This window comes from Apaloderma vittatum, unplaced genomic scaffold, assembly GCF_000703405.1.
Source record: "Apaloderma vittatum isolate BGI_N311 unplaced genomic scaffold, ASM70340v1 scaffold22683, whole genome shotgun sequence".
In the NCBI taxonomy this organism is placed as follows: domain Eukaryota; kingdom Metazoa; phylum Chordata; class Aves; order Trogoniformes; family Trogonidae; genus Apaloderma; species Apaloderma vittatum.
In genome coordinates, this window is record NW_009706692.1 from 3,495 (window position 1) to 19,643 (window position 16,149).

Genomic DNA, 16,149 nt, shown 5'->3' on the forward strand with positions numbered 1-16,149 from the left:
GAATCGTTAAGGTTGCTAAAGCCCTCGAAGATCATCCAGTCCAACCATCTACCAACACTACCACGACCACTACACCGTGTCCTGAAGTGTCACACTTAACGCGTTTTTGGAAGGCCTCCAGGGATGGTGACTCCACCACGTCCCTGGGCAGCCTGTTCCAATGCCCCATCACTCTTTCAGTAAAGACATTTTTCCTTATATCTAAACCTCCCCTGGTGCAACTTAAGAGCCTCACCTCCCCTGGTGCAACTTAAGGGCCTCTTATCCTATCATTAGTAAATTGGGAGAAGAGATCAACACCCACCTCACTACAACCTCCTTTCAGGTAGTTGTAGAGAGCAATGAGGTCTCCTCTCAGCTTCTCCTTCTCCAGACTATAAACAATCCCAGCTCCCCTGGCCGCTCTTCTTAAGATGTTCTCATGCTAGTTAAGGCCACCCCACTCTCAAATCCTCTGCTCTGACTGTGGTTTCATTCATTAAGAAGCACCAAGGCCTCCATCAGAGGTTTGGAGAGCGGTGTCCAGCTTGGGTCATGTTGACCAGTCACAAAGTGGCCTTTGGGAACTCTTCTCCATGTGGCCACTCCAAGAGGAAGCTCCTTCCAGAGCAAGACAAACTCCCAAAGCTGCCCCCACCATTCACACAACCCCAGCCACCACTGTGGCACTAACACAATCACAAAAGTGTGGCCTTTTCAGTTACCTGACGACCCACAGGGGCAAGAGGAAGCTACGTGCAGCCACAGGCTTAGCTCACTTCGCATTTAAACACATCGAAAAAACCTGTCCTGTTAGACAACACCTGGACAGTACTTGTTCAAATGTTAAAAGACAGCAGATATGATGATACTTCTGCAATTTATAGCCCATTTGCAAATGTGCTTTTGGCTGCATTGAATTATGGGGTGCTCCTAACTTCACAGTGATCACTGAGCCACAGCCAGAGGCCAGGATGGTGGAAAGAAGTGGCGGTCCCGGGCTACCCCAAGAGTGAGGTGGCCAGAGCTCTGTTGTCACCAGGCTTTAACAGTTCTGCTCTTCCACTTCTGAGTAGGAAAGATGTTCTTCTCCCCTTAGCAGGCTCCCTTCTGAGCAGCAAATGGTTCTGAGACCACCTCCACACCAACACGGTAAGGACCACTGCACCAGGGACAGCCCAGCCCAGCTGTGGTCACTGGGTCACTTAGAACTGCTCCTGCCAAAGAGTTGAACCTGCCATCTACTGCTGGCTGCAAGCAAGTGCCAGGTAATTATTCAGCAAATGCACCAGGACAAGCCAAGGCAGAGGTAGCATCCCAGCAGTTTGCCCCTAGAGCAGGAAAAAAAAGAAAATCAGCCTTAGAAGCAGCACTGAGGGGAGCAAAGCCATTGAATAGAAGCTACTAGAAGTTACTGGCAACTCTCCACCCAGTCTACATCCACGGCCTCTGCCTGCTCTTGTGTTTTAATTGTGATGCCAGGACAATGTATTGCTGCTTTGTGGGGACATGGAGTTTTGTGCCACAGGATCCCAGCCTGTTCCTGTATGCTCTGGCAATGCACGAGCAGTCAGTGAAGGTGGTTGTGATACCGAGTCCAGGGTCTGGCAGGTATCTGAGATAAACTCAAAAGATAAAAGCTACAACAATATGTATTCAAAAGCTGACTAAGTTCAAGAGCAAATGTTGCCAAGATAACCAGAAAGATACCCAGATGTGACTGAATCAGTCTATCTTACGAGGAGCGATTGAGGGAGCTGGGTCTGTTCAGTTTGACGAAGAGGAGGCTGAGGGGGAACCTCATCATGCTCTACAATTACTTGAAAGGACATTGTAGAGAGGTTGGTGCTGGTCTCTTCTCACAGGTAATTAGGGACAGAACCAGGGGGAATGGTTTCAATTTGCAACAGAGCAAGTTTAGGCTGGACATTAGGAAGAAATTCTTCACAGAAAGAGTGGTCAGACACTGGAACAGACTGCCTAGGGAGGTGGTTGAGTCGCCATCCCTGGATGTGTTCAAGTGTCGTTTAGATGGGGTGTTGGGTGATATGGTTTAGGGGTGAACTTGTAGTGTAGGGTCAAAGATTGGACTTGATGATCCCAAGGGTCTTTTCCAACCTGAATTGTTCTATGATTCTATGATCTGCTGCTTCACTGAAGTCCAGAGAGTGCCACCACCCCTGGGCAGATCTGGATCGTCCAGAAGCAGCTCTGGCCCAGGCAGCAGGTCTCATGCAAGGCAGGAGTCCTTGCAGAGAGGCTGTTTCATAGAATCATAGAATGTTCAGGGTTGGAAGGAACCTCTGAAGATCATCTAATCCAACCCCCTGCCAGAGCAGGATCCCCCAGGGCAGCCACACAGGAACGCGTCCAGGTAGGTTTGAAAGTCTCCAGAGCAGGAGACTCCACACCCTCTCTGGGCAGCCTGGGCCAGGGCTCCGGCACCCGCACAGGGAAGAAGTTTCTCCTCATGCTGAGGTGGAACTTCCTGTGTTCTAGCGTACACCCATTATTCCTTGTTCTATTCCTGGGCACCACTGTGACGAGACCGACACCTTCCTCTGACCCCCACTCCTCAGGTATTTATATACATCAGTATGATCCCCTCTCAGCCTTATCTTTTCAAGACTAAACAGTCCCAGTTTCGTTTGCAAACCGTGTCAGCCACTGCTTCCTCTCTCGCACAGCGCCAGCTGGGATACGCTGCACCCGCAGGTGAGCCCTTAGGACTACGCCATGGCAATGGGATGCAGAGCTGCAAGCAACATCTTGAAAACGCTGTAACACAGCATGAACTCTCACTCCAGAGTCCACCAGTGTTTTCATTAAAAGTCCCTCTCCAAATGGGCACAAGGAAAGCAAGAAAAAGCACAGGACCAGGGTGCATCATGGAGAAGCAGTGTCATTAATTCACCTGGCATTACCCAGGTGTTCACCAGCATATGGAAATGCCACAGGGGTACATCTCTATGAATTCAGCTGATGGACCTCTCAGCCAGAAACAAGTGTAGGGCCCAGTAAAAGGGCAGTAAACACTCACACATTTCCTCCTATCCAGGAGGGAGCTCCACAGTCAGGGTTATTTAGGACAGACCAAGTCTTAGCTAGGCTGCAGGTTTTGGGTTTTTTGTGTTTGGGGTTTTTTTAGTGTGTGTTTGTCTGGTTTGGTTTTCTTTTGCTTTTCAAAAGCACAGGCATTACCTGGTATCATTTTTATAGCGGTGTTCACTTCACTCCATTCATGAACCTTGTCGAACTTCCAGTCCAGGATGAAGTTCCCGTTGTCTGTCACCACAGGGCCCTGAGAAGCAAACCCATTCATCACCACCATGAGCTCCTTGTCTACTGAGCACAGCCAAGGACTGTCACAGCCCTCACCAGGACCAGCTGTCCCTGCTCCTGCAACCCTTTAGAGACAGCCATCATTCAAGTAAATCAGGACAGTCCACAATAAGCCTGTAAGTAAAACCACCACCCAAGGCAACTGCTCATTCCTCATTCTCCTGCATACAGATAATCACGCAGAAGCTGGAAACAACAATGGAATTTCATGACTGCAACTGGGGATCCTTTTCACAAAACTGAACCTAGATTTAAGTCCAAAAAAGGCTATTACAGGCAACTGAAGCCAAAGTTTGCCCCCTTCTGCCTCAGTGATAAGTGTGGCTGGATGCCATAGGGAGATTTTGGAGTCGAAGCAGTGCTGGACTCGAGCATCCCAGATGTGCCCAGTATTCTCTCAAGCCCAACAGAAGCAGCTGGATCTTTTCAACAGAGCAGAGACAGCTGGGGCTGAAGACAAGGCATTCCAGTAGTGCTGAGCAGGGTGCACAACCACACGTGCCAGGAGGGACCAGCATCCTTCAAGGATATGGTTCACGATGGTGCAGCACTGGTCTTGCCCAACCTTAAGGATTCTGTGGTGTACATTCCCTGAACGAGGCTGGCCTCGAGTACACAATGACTGGTTTGCTCTTCTCAGGCACTCAAATGCAGTCCCTAGAGCCTCTTGGGATTAGATGCATTAAAAATTTGCAAAAAAAATTGGATGCATTCAACCTTCAGGCTCCTGCCGTCACTGCAGCCCTTCTTTTCCATCGCTGTGCAAGGTGGGCTGGCAAAGTCCTGCTGACCAGGTCAGTGGCAGCAGAGACAAAACACAGAATCAGAGTGACAGAATGTTTGGGGTTGGAAGGGACCTCTAGAGATCATCCAGTCCAACCCCCTGCCAGAGCAGGATCCCCCAGGGCAGCCACACAGGAACGCGTCGAGGTGGGGTTTGAAAGTCTCCAGAGCAGGAGACTCCACACCCTCTCTGGGCAGCCTGGGCCAGGGCTCCGGCACCTGCACAGCGAAGAAGTTTCTCCTCATGTTGAGGTGGAATTTCCTTTGTTCTGACTTAAACCCATTGTTCCTTGTTCTATTGCTGGGCACCACTGAGAAGAGATTGTCCCCTTCCCCTTGACACCCACCCCTCAGATATTTTTATACGTTAATAAGGTCCCCTCTCAGCCGTCTCCTTTCCAGGCTGAACAGCCCCAGGTCTCTCCGTCTCTCTTCACAGCAGAGATGTTCAGTCCCTTCATCACCCTCGTAGCTCTCCCTTGGACTCTCTCCAGTAGGTCCCTGTCTCCCCTGAACTCGGGAGCCCAAAACTGGACACAGGATTCCAGGTGTGGTTTCACCAAGGCAGAGCAGAGGGGCAGGAGAACCTCCCTAGCCCTGCTGGACACACTTTTCTTAATGCCCCCCCAGGATCCCAATGGCCCTCTTGGCCACAAGGGCCCATTGCTGTCCCATGGAGCAGTTTCAGTTTTAACTCAGTCTGGCTCCATGTGGCACAGAGGAGCCTGAGATGGAGTGTGAGCTGTCTCCCCAACTCAAGACCCCCTTTGGTGGCCCACACTGCCCTCCAGCCCCACAACATGCCCTGCGGAGCAGCAGGTCAGACCTGGACTGGCAATCCCTCCTCTCCCTGCTGAGAAACACTTGTTTTAGGACATGTAAACCAGAGAGGCTTTCCATGAGCAACGCCAATCCCTAAACACACAGTTCATTAACCAAAGTATAATTAGGAGGAATTAGACAAGATGCCACTCGCAGGAGCAGAAGCTCAGATTTAATTAGATGAAAACCCAGACCTCTAGTCCTCCCTTTGCCCACATTCAGGTGGCTCCTCTGGGGACGCGGGACCGATCAGGGACACGTACCGCTTTGCTAACAGCCATCCGCAGCTCCACAGCGCCTCCGAAGTTTTTGGTCAGAGCTCTGGTGACAGGGACGTAAGCCATGGGGATGACTTCGATAGGAATTCCCTTCTTCCACTTCTCCCCGAGGCTCTCCGATTTTTTCCTGTGGACACAGTATTGAGGGGGGATTAATATCAGAAGTTACACTGCTAACACCATTAACATTACCACATTGCCTCTTGCAAACCCCCCAAGCACAAGGCGCTGGAGGACATAGTAATCAACTGCAGGTACATGTAGGAAAAAGTAGTTTAATGCATGATGCACTATTCACTCACAAGTCCTGTTTTGAAATATTTTGGACAAGCAAGACATGGCCTGTTTTTTCTACAGCCCCGTGGCTGTATGTACAGAAGGGGAAGTTTATTCTGTGCTGACAATCACTGAGCTCAAAGAGCAGAGCAGACATTTCCCCACAAGCTCTGCTGACTCCTAAGCAGGCCTGCTGAGCTGAAAATTAAGAAAACAAGCTAAATTGAATTGCTGAAGCACTTGGAGTCAGGCTCATTTCCACCTATTCCTGCTCCCTCGACTCAATGGAAAGGCAATAACGGCCAAACACAGGACCATGCAAATCCTCCCACAGGACAGAGCTCTAATGAATAGTAATATTTTCACCTGTAATCGGCAATAACGATGAAGCATTTTGCATATCCTGCAACTATCTTCTCCTGCGTCAAACAGCCACTGCAAGTGGGAAATAAAATTAAAAAAAAAACCCCAAATCAACACAACAGAAAACACCAAACTGCTCTTCAATGTGCCTTTTGGCCTTGAAGTTCAGTCCCCTTCATCATGTTCTTACTGATTTTGGTGTGGTCGTTCTCCCACACCACATCTTTTTCCCTTCCCCCATCACTTTATCCTCCCTGTCCCTTGGACACACACTCAGTCACGAGCCACCTCCTGCTGCACAGGATCCCCTCAGCCTCTCCAGCCCACCCCAGAGACATCCACAGCCAGAAAAGGATGCTCAGAGGCCCCCCGCCACCAGCACCATGCACAGAGGCAGACAGCAAGGCTCACCCGCCACCTTTGATAAGATTGAGGTCAGAGTCCACTTCATCTGCTCCATCGATGGCAACGTCAAGCTGCAGGAAGAGGAGAAATTTGGTGTGGAAACTTCTCCCATGCAACATCCAGGTGCTGCTCCTGCCACAGCTTGGGAGGGCGTCAGGTCCCAAGCAGCAGCAAGAAATGTTTTTAGAGCTGAGACCACCCTGATACCAGCCTGACCAGAGATGAGCATCTGGTCAGTCACCCAAGGATACCAGCCCCAGCTAAATCACAGGAATCTGAGAAAAAAAAAAACAAAAACGAAAAACACTGGCCTGCAAGGCACATAATGTCAGCCTCTAGTGTTGTCAGCTAAAGGGCTGGGGTATCCTGGGGAAAATCTTGGGCACAATACCTCAGCAGTGCCATATCCCCATCTGAGGCCAGCAAGTCTCAGCCCGGAAGAGTTGCCAACACTTGGAAGAAACACAACTCAGCAGCTCACTTGCCATCTAAAGGGACAACTACTAAGACAAGAAAAAATTAAGTAAGCTAGTTCTCGTCCATGTTCTGCAGCACGACTGCCTAAACTCTCATCCTGAGGGGAGGACAAAGGAGCCTGACGCTTCGCGAAGGAGAGGTCAGAGGGAGGTCAGGTGAGGTCTCACCTCCACGGTCCTACTTACCTCTGGATGTCGGTCCAAGTCACTTAGCGTTAAGCCGTTCTGCAGGATCAGCTGGCGGGCCTGTGCACCAAGAACACAGCAAACACCACTTACCGGCGATAGGAAAGGAAAACAGACTTGTCATGTCATTCCCTCAGCTGCGGCAGGGATGGAGTCTCCCCGGGAAAGCTCCACTTCTCCACCCGGAGCTGTAGAGAGGCTGCAGCCAGGGATGCATGGCAAAGAGAGAATGGTGCTTCCAGACTAGACTGCTGGCACCAAAAGAAAAACCTGCTGCTGACTCGAACTGAAATGCTCAGAACGTGCAATGGGACTCTTGGGTTCAGATCTCTTTAGTTGAAAAACGGAAGCGAGAAAATGGAATATTTACATCATAGTGATGCAGGACTAACAATGAAAATATTTTTCTGTGGTGGAAAGAAACAAACAAAAAGGCCAAAAAGAAACGCATAGCTCATGGAAAAAGTATGAGAAACCTCCTGAAAGAGCTGTCTGGTGGCTCCGATCTGCTTTGACTGAAGTGGACGTGTATTTCCCTCTAGTGGCAATACAACACAGAGCACCCAGGGTAACCCTCCACTATGTCCTCAGTTCAAACAGGTGTTTAAGCTTACAGAACCTTGAATTGATTGAATTTTCTGTGTTACGAAGCATCACCTGAGCAAGACTCACTCCCTCCAGGGACTCTGCTTGAGTCTGAAATTCCTACCAGGCTGTATTTAGACCAAGAAACCTCAATGCAATAACCTGAATCAATTGATTCCCCTGAATTTTACCCACTAACACTAACAGAACGCGTCACTTGTATTGGCACCCCAGAAACATTAAGAAGAGTTAGCAGGTGGTAATCCTGGCAATGAGACACCATTTGAATCGTTTATCACGGGATTTCATAGCGTGCAGTTTTAACACCTATGGGCTGTGAGCTCTTAATCTGTGCACTAGGACTGCCCCAAGGGCTCACAAAACAAAACGAATAAAAATCCGTGGGTTTACATTCATTACACGGTGTCCACGTAAAGAGATTTCAAGGACCTGGGAAATGAAAGCGTTGAAAAACACTGTGCTGCACATGCAGGCCAGATCCTGAACAGGCTTAGAGTTAGCGGTGTGGGAACGAGGTGGCTCTCTCCAGGCTTCTCTGCCGGCAAGGCCATGGGAGCAGAGGAGCAGGAAGAGCTCCCACAACTCGTGGAAAAGCGTTGGCAACTGTGCAGCACTTGCCAAGAACGGTCTCGCTCCGTGCTCTCGGCACACGTCCAGGTGGAAAGAAGAAACAACACAAAAGCCAAGGGACAGATACTTACCCCGGCTCTAGCTTTACTGATGGTGATGGAATAACCCAACCTGACAACGGGGAAAGGAGGGATAAAAGCTCACTGAAACCAATTCTTCCTTGCCAGTGACCTCAGGCAGCCATTTATACCTGTACGTAGCGAAAATAAGATGCTGTTTTGCTGACCTGGGAATGCTTCACTCGGAATTGGTTGGGGTCTAAGAGGCTGCAAAAGATATGGCCCCATGTCCAGGGGATTTTGGCTCCTGCAGGTGTACCATCTCTCATCTTTAACAGGAACCTTTCTGTTTTAGCGGTAAGAAACTTTGTAGCATTACACAAATCATCCCAAGATTTCAAGGCAGGACAGGCTGCAGCCCACATTCACTATGAAAGCTTTATCACTATTTTCTGTAGGACCTAATGACTAAACTCAGAGCACTTTCCTAGGTTCAAATGGGACATCTTATCTCAGGATCAGGATCGTTTTACAGAGGTCAAACATGTAATTCACCACAGTCTATACATGCAACAGAAGTACTGATACAGGTTAAAAATGAGAGACAAAACCTAGTTTTTCTTTTTGCTCTTTGCAGCAGCTTGTATTATAACCCCACTGACCACCAGCTGCAACAGCTGGAAAATGAGAGTCCCACCACCCCACAACATTCACACTTAAAGAACATCTGCAGGGTAAGAGGATGTTAAGTTTCCGTAAGATTTTAGGATAATTCAGGGAGGTTGTAGAGAGGTAGGGGTTGGTCTGTTCTCCCTAGTGGAGAGTGACAGGACAAGGGGAAACGGATCCAAATTGTGCCAGGGGAGGTTCAGGTTAGATACTAGGAAGAATTTCTTTACTGAAAGGGTTGTCAGCCATTGGAACAGGCTGCCCAGGGAGGTGGTTGAGTCTGTCCCTGGAGGTGTTTAAGAGACGGGTGGATGTTGCATTGAGGGACATCGTTTAGCCGGTTGATAGGGCTGGGACAAAGGCTGGACTTCATGATCTTCAAGGTCTCTTCCAGCTGAAACTATTCTATGATTCTAGGTTGGTCTCTATCCAACTCAATTCTGGACCAGGGCACTGCCACCCAGCCTTGAAAACCCTATCAGGGATCCCCCTCACGTCACCTCTCCCTGTCTGAAGGGGTTAAGGTGACAGCTGCTCCTCTGCAGCAGCTCCCACCTCAGGGCATAGAGGCAGAGGGACCAAAGCCTCTTGACTCTTCCTTTGGGCATGGAAGGAGCTCTGAAACTCCCCCAGAAGTTTTGCACTTCACGAAGCCACATTTTCCCTCTCCTTGCAAACTCTCAACAGCTAGCTCAGTATGAACCAACCCCTGCAAAAGCCGCGCAGCAAAGGCAAGATTAAGCTGATTTTCCTTCTGCAATTTCTTATAAAACCTAGCTGACACATTTCAAGTTCCTCCTGCAAACATATGAGCTTGCAGCATGATTTTCAGTGCTTTCAGGGCTTGATACAGAATCAAAGGAGACTAAGTGTCTCCAATGAGGTTTGCATTATGAGTCTGGTTCACCACTAAACTGCATTTTTCTGTGAGTGTGATCCAGAGCAAGCCACGTACCAACACCGACATAACCAGCATCACCACACTGGTTCAAAACACGCCTGCCAGGACCTCCAGCTCAGGTCAGGGTAACACAGCACCACCACCATCAGCCTCACGAAGCCCATCTGCGGGCTGCATCACTGCTTTCACCTGCGCTTTTGGATAACTCACACCTCACTGAGCCAGTCCAAAGAGCAGCGTGGTTGCCTCCTGCAGCCAGAGGGAAGATCTCCTGCATGAGTGTTTGGATGAGCAGAAAGCAAAGGAGGAAAGCGCTTACCTGGAAAGACGTAGGGATGCAGACAATCCTCAGGTTCTCCTCTTTAACCCTCTCAGCTGTAGGAAAAAAGCAGAAGCCGCGGTCTGTTCATCGCAGAAGGGCAAAGCCGAAAACACACCAACTTTCACTTTAAGAAATCTTAGTTCAGAACAGCCCCTCTGAATCACTGAAATTACTTGCTTGGCTTGCAAATAACTCAGTCATGCTCCAAATGCAAACAGGTGTCACCCTGCATAGGCTAAGGCTCCGTTTCTACAGTCAGAAATGTTTAAGCACCCACCCTGCCTCAGCCCAAGACATCACGAGCCATTAACCTCCGTGTCTCCAGCAACAGAGAAGCCTCGTCAGCAAATCGTCACCTGGGAAATTAGCCCCACTCCCCTCTCTCGCTCCATTAGACCGGTTTTGCTGCGCTCCTTGTAAACAGAAAGCTTCAGCAGCTGTCTGAAAGGTTTCCTGGCTTGTTGCCTTGGGGACATCACATTCATTTTAGAACATTTAAATATATGGCAGGGAAAGGACTAATAAAATACAGTATTCCATTAAATTTCCATTAAATGGAAGGAATTATTTCCTCCCCCAGGTTAACGTCAAATGACTAAAATCTATTCCTACAGTATTATTATGGACAAAATGTTATTTTAGTAATTACAGTACTTAGGCATAAACCAACAGCCAGAGAGTCAGCAATAGCTCTCGCACCAGAGCGAGCACAAGGGTTACGTGCTTCTGCTGGAAGGACTGAAGACAAAACGTGAGGCTGTACGTTCTTGCAACCCACATCCCAGTGCTAATGCATTCAGTAGCCATGAGAAGCCAGAATTTGCAGCCTGGAACAGGCACTCCACTTGAGACACCATACATATTTATTTAGAGACCGACTGGGTGTTAAGAGGCGGGAGCGGCTGCGATACCAAGTCAAACCCAGAAAGCCAAACCGCAGCTCCTAGACAAATAACTGCACTGTACACATGGCGTGAGGTGAAGTGGGTGCCATGGGGCAGGCATGGCACCACCTCTGCCATTGAGGAGGCTGAGAGGAGACCTTATTGCCCTCTACAACTACCTAAAAGGAGGCTGTGGTGAGGCTGGTGCTGGTCTCTTCTCCCTAATTACTAATGACAGGACAAGGGGAAATGGCCTCAAGTTGCGTCAGGGTAAGTTTAGATTGGATATTCGGAGGAAGTTCTTTACTGAACGAGTGGTGAGGCACTGGAACAGGCTGCCCAGGGAGGTGGTGGAGTCACCAACCCTGGAGGTGTTTGAAAAAAAAGTAGATCTAGCACTTGAGGCTATGGTGCAGTGGTTAGGTATGCTGGGATGAAGGTTGGACTAGATGATCTTCAGAGGTCCTTTCCAACTCCCAACATTCTGTGATTCTGTGATTTCTCTGCCAAGATAAGCACTGCCCAAGGGAGCTGGTGGTTGCAAGGGCGCTTCTCAGCCACCCAGAGCCACCCAGCCAGGTCACAGCAAGCTCTGAGCCCCAGTGAGACTCTCATGAACGCCAGAGCTGATCCTGCACTCCCGACCCATTCATGCACGGCTGCTTGGTTTTGCATCCAAGGACAGCGAAGCAGGATGAGGTACGGCACCTCCACAAAGCAGAACGGCCCTCAGGCTGAAAGTGCCTTTCAATGGAAACTTTAAACCTCTTCGCCCTTTGTAATGAGGCATGAGGATAATTAACCTCACATTCACTTTGCAAAAATGCAGTTAAATGCCTCACTTGAATATTTTGCTAGAATTTTCTGAATAAACTTGTACCTGGGGCAAGCAGATAAACTTAGCTGTAGGGTATAAAGAAAAAAAAAATAATAAAAAAAATCACATTCCTCATTTTCATTACACCTCAGCAGGACCCTCAGTGTGAATAACAAGGATGAGAGCAAGCAGCGTCAGCCGCACACAAACAGGTTAACGGAAGCAAAGCAGCTGTGTGGCCCAAAGCCACAAAGTAAGTCAGACTTGGAAGATCAGACTGTGCAGTGCTGGAACAAAACAGAGGGGTTTAGCTCCAGTTTGTGCTGGGTGCCAGCAAAGCGCTTTGCCTGGCTCTATGGGGAGAATAGGTGGCAAATCATTACCTCCTCAGGACTCTCTACGTAGTAAATTTGAAGCACTAGAGCCAGTTTTAACCTTTAGCTCCAAGGAGGACAGAGCAGTTGGTGAACAGACCCGACGCACCAGCTCTAAGTCAGCAGCCAGGCGTTTTAGCATGTTTTTCAAGTAGTTGAAGCAGACAGATAAGGGGATTTTCTGTGGTGGGAAGCACAAAGGGGAGCATCCTACCTAATCGATGCACCGCGTGGACAATTGTAGACCCGCTTCCGATCCCAAGAACTTGATTGTTCTGCAAATCAAAGACAGACAGAGGAGAGCTGTTACCAGGGGCTCGGCACAGGGGCTTTTCTGGGTGGACTCGACCTTATAACACATGCAAGAGGAACCTTGCCCAGAGATGCACGCCAACACACGACGCCTTAGCACGCTGCAGGCAAGGAAGGGAACACCCTGTGCCGTCCAGGGTACAACCACTGAGGCTTGCTAAATACCACCAGGGTCTGACTCCCAGGGCGTTCAATGCACACGCACTGCTGGTTGCTGGCACTCCATGCATCCTCTCCTGCCGGAAAGCTGGGAGCTTCAGACAATACCACAAAGGAAGAAGCTGAAATAACCTCAAGATAACATCTACCGAGGAAGCCGAACAGTAAAAGCATGGGTTTGCTGCCAACGGTGTTGTTAGTAAACAGTACGGATGTACCAGCGGCCAAAGCAACAAGCAGAGCAGCTGTTCATAGAGCATAATAAAAAGCACCCTCCAAAACGGAGTATGCAACTGCCTATATGGAAGTCCAGCAACACGCCCGGAAGATGGGTGAGCCTGTCAGCACACGCTGAAGACAATGGCATTGTAACCACAGCTCAGCCCTGCTCTTTCTCTGCTTATGTTCTGGTTTCAGAAGAATCATTACTGCCTCATCCGTGAGAGAGGCACACTTCTAAAAGGTGCTGCAGCTGAGGGTGGCCCTGTGCAGTTGCATTACCTCCTCTGTGATGTAAATCTGTTCATTATCAGCTCAGTTTCCCACCCACTGAGAGCTACCTGCAGACTCTTGCACACTTCCAATTTTCAATGCACTTCTTTGGATGGGATCCAAAGTTCAAATTGACTTAAGGAGGTCCAAGATCACTACAGAGACTTCAGATGAGAAAGACTTCAAGCCAGCCAGAGCTGCAGGCACAGCACTGTTGTGTGTTATCTTTGGACATTAGACAGGTCTGGAGCTCTTTCTCCATGTGCAGCAAATCCAGAGTTCAGCAGCTGTGGGGAAGGCCACACCTGCAGCATTTCAACCAGCCAGAATTTTACTGGCACGCAGGCTTGCCTAGAAAAGTGGAGCTCTAGGCAGACCACATTCCCCTAGGATTAACGATTTCCCTTGCATCTGCAGGTTAAAAGTTTAAAAAACCTAAAGCTCTCCACAACCCAGCACACAACCAGAGACTCGGCGTATATCCCAGCCCTCGCTGACCACCGTGACTCTGCAAAAGACGGTGAAAAGCAACAGATGGCAGCTGCACGCCTGCAACGTCGCCAGAGAAACCCAATAGCTCCTGAGGTTTCTCGGTGTCACTTTGGCAGGCAGAGCCACGCACGGCCAGCCAAGGAAGGGGCAAGCAAAGCAGGACACGGGCAGTACCGGCCTTCCCGAGAGACTTGGTTCGACCTGGGAAGAGGCAGTATCTTCTCTTTGCCCTCATTTCTAGCGGGTGGGACAGCTTCTTGGAGCAGCTGGACGGCCTAAAGTGATGGGGAAAGCCTCAGCGTCAGCCACTCCACGGTAATGAAGCGCGAAGAGCTCACAAGGGTTCCAGCCCATCGCTGTTGATAAACCTGAAGGCATTTATCAGCGAGGAGGGGTGAAGCATCCTCCCCTAGTTGGTAGCAAGACCTTGGGCTAAGTGAATTTCCCAGAAAAAAAAAATGTTTAAGCCAGTCTAAACTGGTGCTGTCGCAACCCCTGCCTTACCGTGGCTCCCATCTCTCCCTCTTCAGCTCCAACCCCAGACAGACCGGCAGCAAAACCAGCCAAAAAGACACCCACTTTTAAAAACAGGGGCAGAGTAAAGGTTGGCAAGAAGCAGAGCGCAAGTTCAGCACGCAAGGGGCAGGTCCAGCTCACAGCACTGATGTGCAGCACCCCATGCAAAAAAAGAAAAAAAATAAAATACATTTTCAGGTTGTTTAGTAAAACCTCAGCAAAAAACCAAACCAAAACAAAAAAAGCACTGAGCCACAGCACAGCTGAGGAGCTGTGTACGGACTCCAAGAGCGGAGTCAGCAGTGACCAGGTTAATATGGGGACCGAGGGATGCTGCCCAAGGTTGGAGATGCCATCAAGGCAACACACATCAAGCAGCTTTCAGCATCACCACGTGGGCTGGCCAGCCCAAGTTAAGTTTTTAAGACAAGGTTGTACATGGGCAAAGAGCAGGAGATACGCAGAATGCAAAGCCCAAAGTTTCCTCGTATTAACGCTCAGCCCTCCGGGGCAGTAGGATCTACTGCTCTGTCCATCTTTCTATTTCTAATGGAGACACTAACAGGGCCTGCCTTTGGAGGCGTTGTATAAACGCAAAGCCAGCTCTTCACAAGCAGCTTACAGCTGTAAAGCCCCAAGCCCTGTGCCAGCCCCGCTCCCCTGAGCTGTCACAGCACCACAGCCTGTGGTTTCTGAGGTTGGTCATCTCAGTGTCTGCTCCAATACTGGGGAACTCTGCTCCTATAGCTGCCTGGGGACAAGTGCTGTGGGTAAACACACCGATTTGGTTTTAAATAAACAAAGAGAAAAAAATTCTCCTCTTGTAATTCCCCCCCACCCACCAGCCGCAGGCTGAACGAGGAGCTCTTGTGCTAGCACACGCAGGGATTGGTGTGAAGCAAGGAGCAAGATCTAGTACCAATTCCAAGCCCCCAGTGCCACAGATTTATGGTACAGTTAAGCAGGAGAGATTTGCCCAGCATAACCAAACAGTGAAGCCACACGTTCCTGCCATGCAAGGAAGGGACTCTGCAGCTTCGCTTTTGGAGGTTACTTCCCTCTCTCCATTAACAGCGACAGCACTAACAACTAAATACAAAACTATTCATTACAAACAGCAGCTGCACCCTGATGGTGCAAACTGAACGGGAGACACGTCTTTCTCCAACAGCTGAGATAACTCCTTGGCAGTGACTCTAACTCGCTTCCCTGTCACCGTTTCAAACCAACTCACACGGTAAGCCTTGCAATATTACCCTGGACGCTGCATATTTTACTTAATCAGCCTCACTTGCCAGGCCCTGAACTTTAATCAGCTGAGCCACAGCCGGAAACATCATCCCAAGTTTACTTGACCATAAAATAGCACAAAGGCCAGCTGTTTCACTGGGAAGAGTTCAAAATTAAGAGTCTTATTTCAGCCCAAATCAGAGGTGCACCCAGCTCATGGCACCTCGCAGGAGCAGTCACACATCAGCTCCACACTTTGCTACGCGAGCCCTTTCTCCTGCAAATCCTCAACACGCAACTTTAGGGCTTGCTTTGGGTAAGAAAGTGAGGTTTATGCAACTGCTGGTCCCTCTCCCAGGATCCCCACCCCAAAGAATGCTTTTCGGCACGCTGGCCTGGCAGAGGGGTAGGTCTCTGCGAGCAGATACAGACTGCTCAGAGAAAGGAGAGGCTGCAAAACCAGTGAAACAGTTGCGGGACACCAAGAAAGCCATCAGCAACTGAAACTAAAGCCACTAACCCATCGGAGGGACTGCGAAGGAAAAGGGAGTCTTGTTCCCCCAACTGCTAACATCTACCTCCTTGGCAGCACTCTACACCCGTTTCATCATTGCCGTTGCAAAAGAGCTTGCACGGCAAACATTGCGATAAAACATTTTAACCGTTGATCTTCCAAGCACTTGCAATCAGGCTGGGCCAAACCTCAAGCGGTTTGACCTTCAGGGGGTTGATTAAAGCCCCCGGCTGCGCTTCCTGCCTGCAGAGGACAGGACACAACCCCTGGTTTGGGGGCTGCTGCTCCATTCAGAAACGAAGCGCAGCAGCAGAGCAGCTCG

The 16,149-nt window shown here is 49.5% G+C and overlaps 1 protein-coding gene across 1 annotated transcript; it reads right to left on the reverse strand.

The window, feature by feature from the left end:
- Window positions 1–3,171: 3,171 nt before the first annotated feature.
- Window positions 3,172–12,548, reverse strand: RPIA (ribose 5-phosphate isomerase A; the record flags this gene model as incomplete). The annotated part of the gene is given in 9 exon segments (XM_009865896.1): window positions 3,172–3,280; window positions 5,190–5,331; window positions 5,847–5,915; window positions 6,255–6,319; window positions 6,911–6,970; window positions 10,035–10,090; window positions 12,327–12,415; window positions 12,485–12,513; window positions 12,516–12,548. Coding segments are annotated over 9 exon segments (652 nt in total), but the record flags the coding sequence as incomplete, so codon positions are not given.
- Window positions 12,549–16,149: the final 3,601 nt, after the last annotated feature.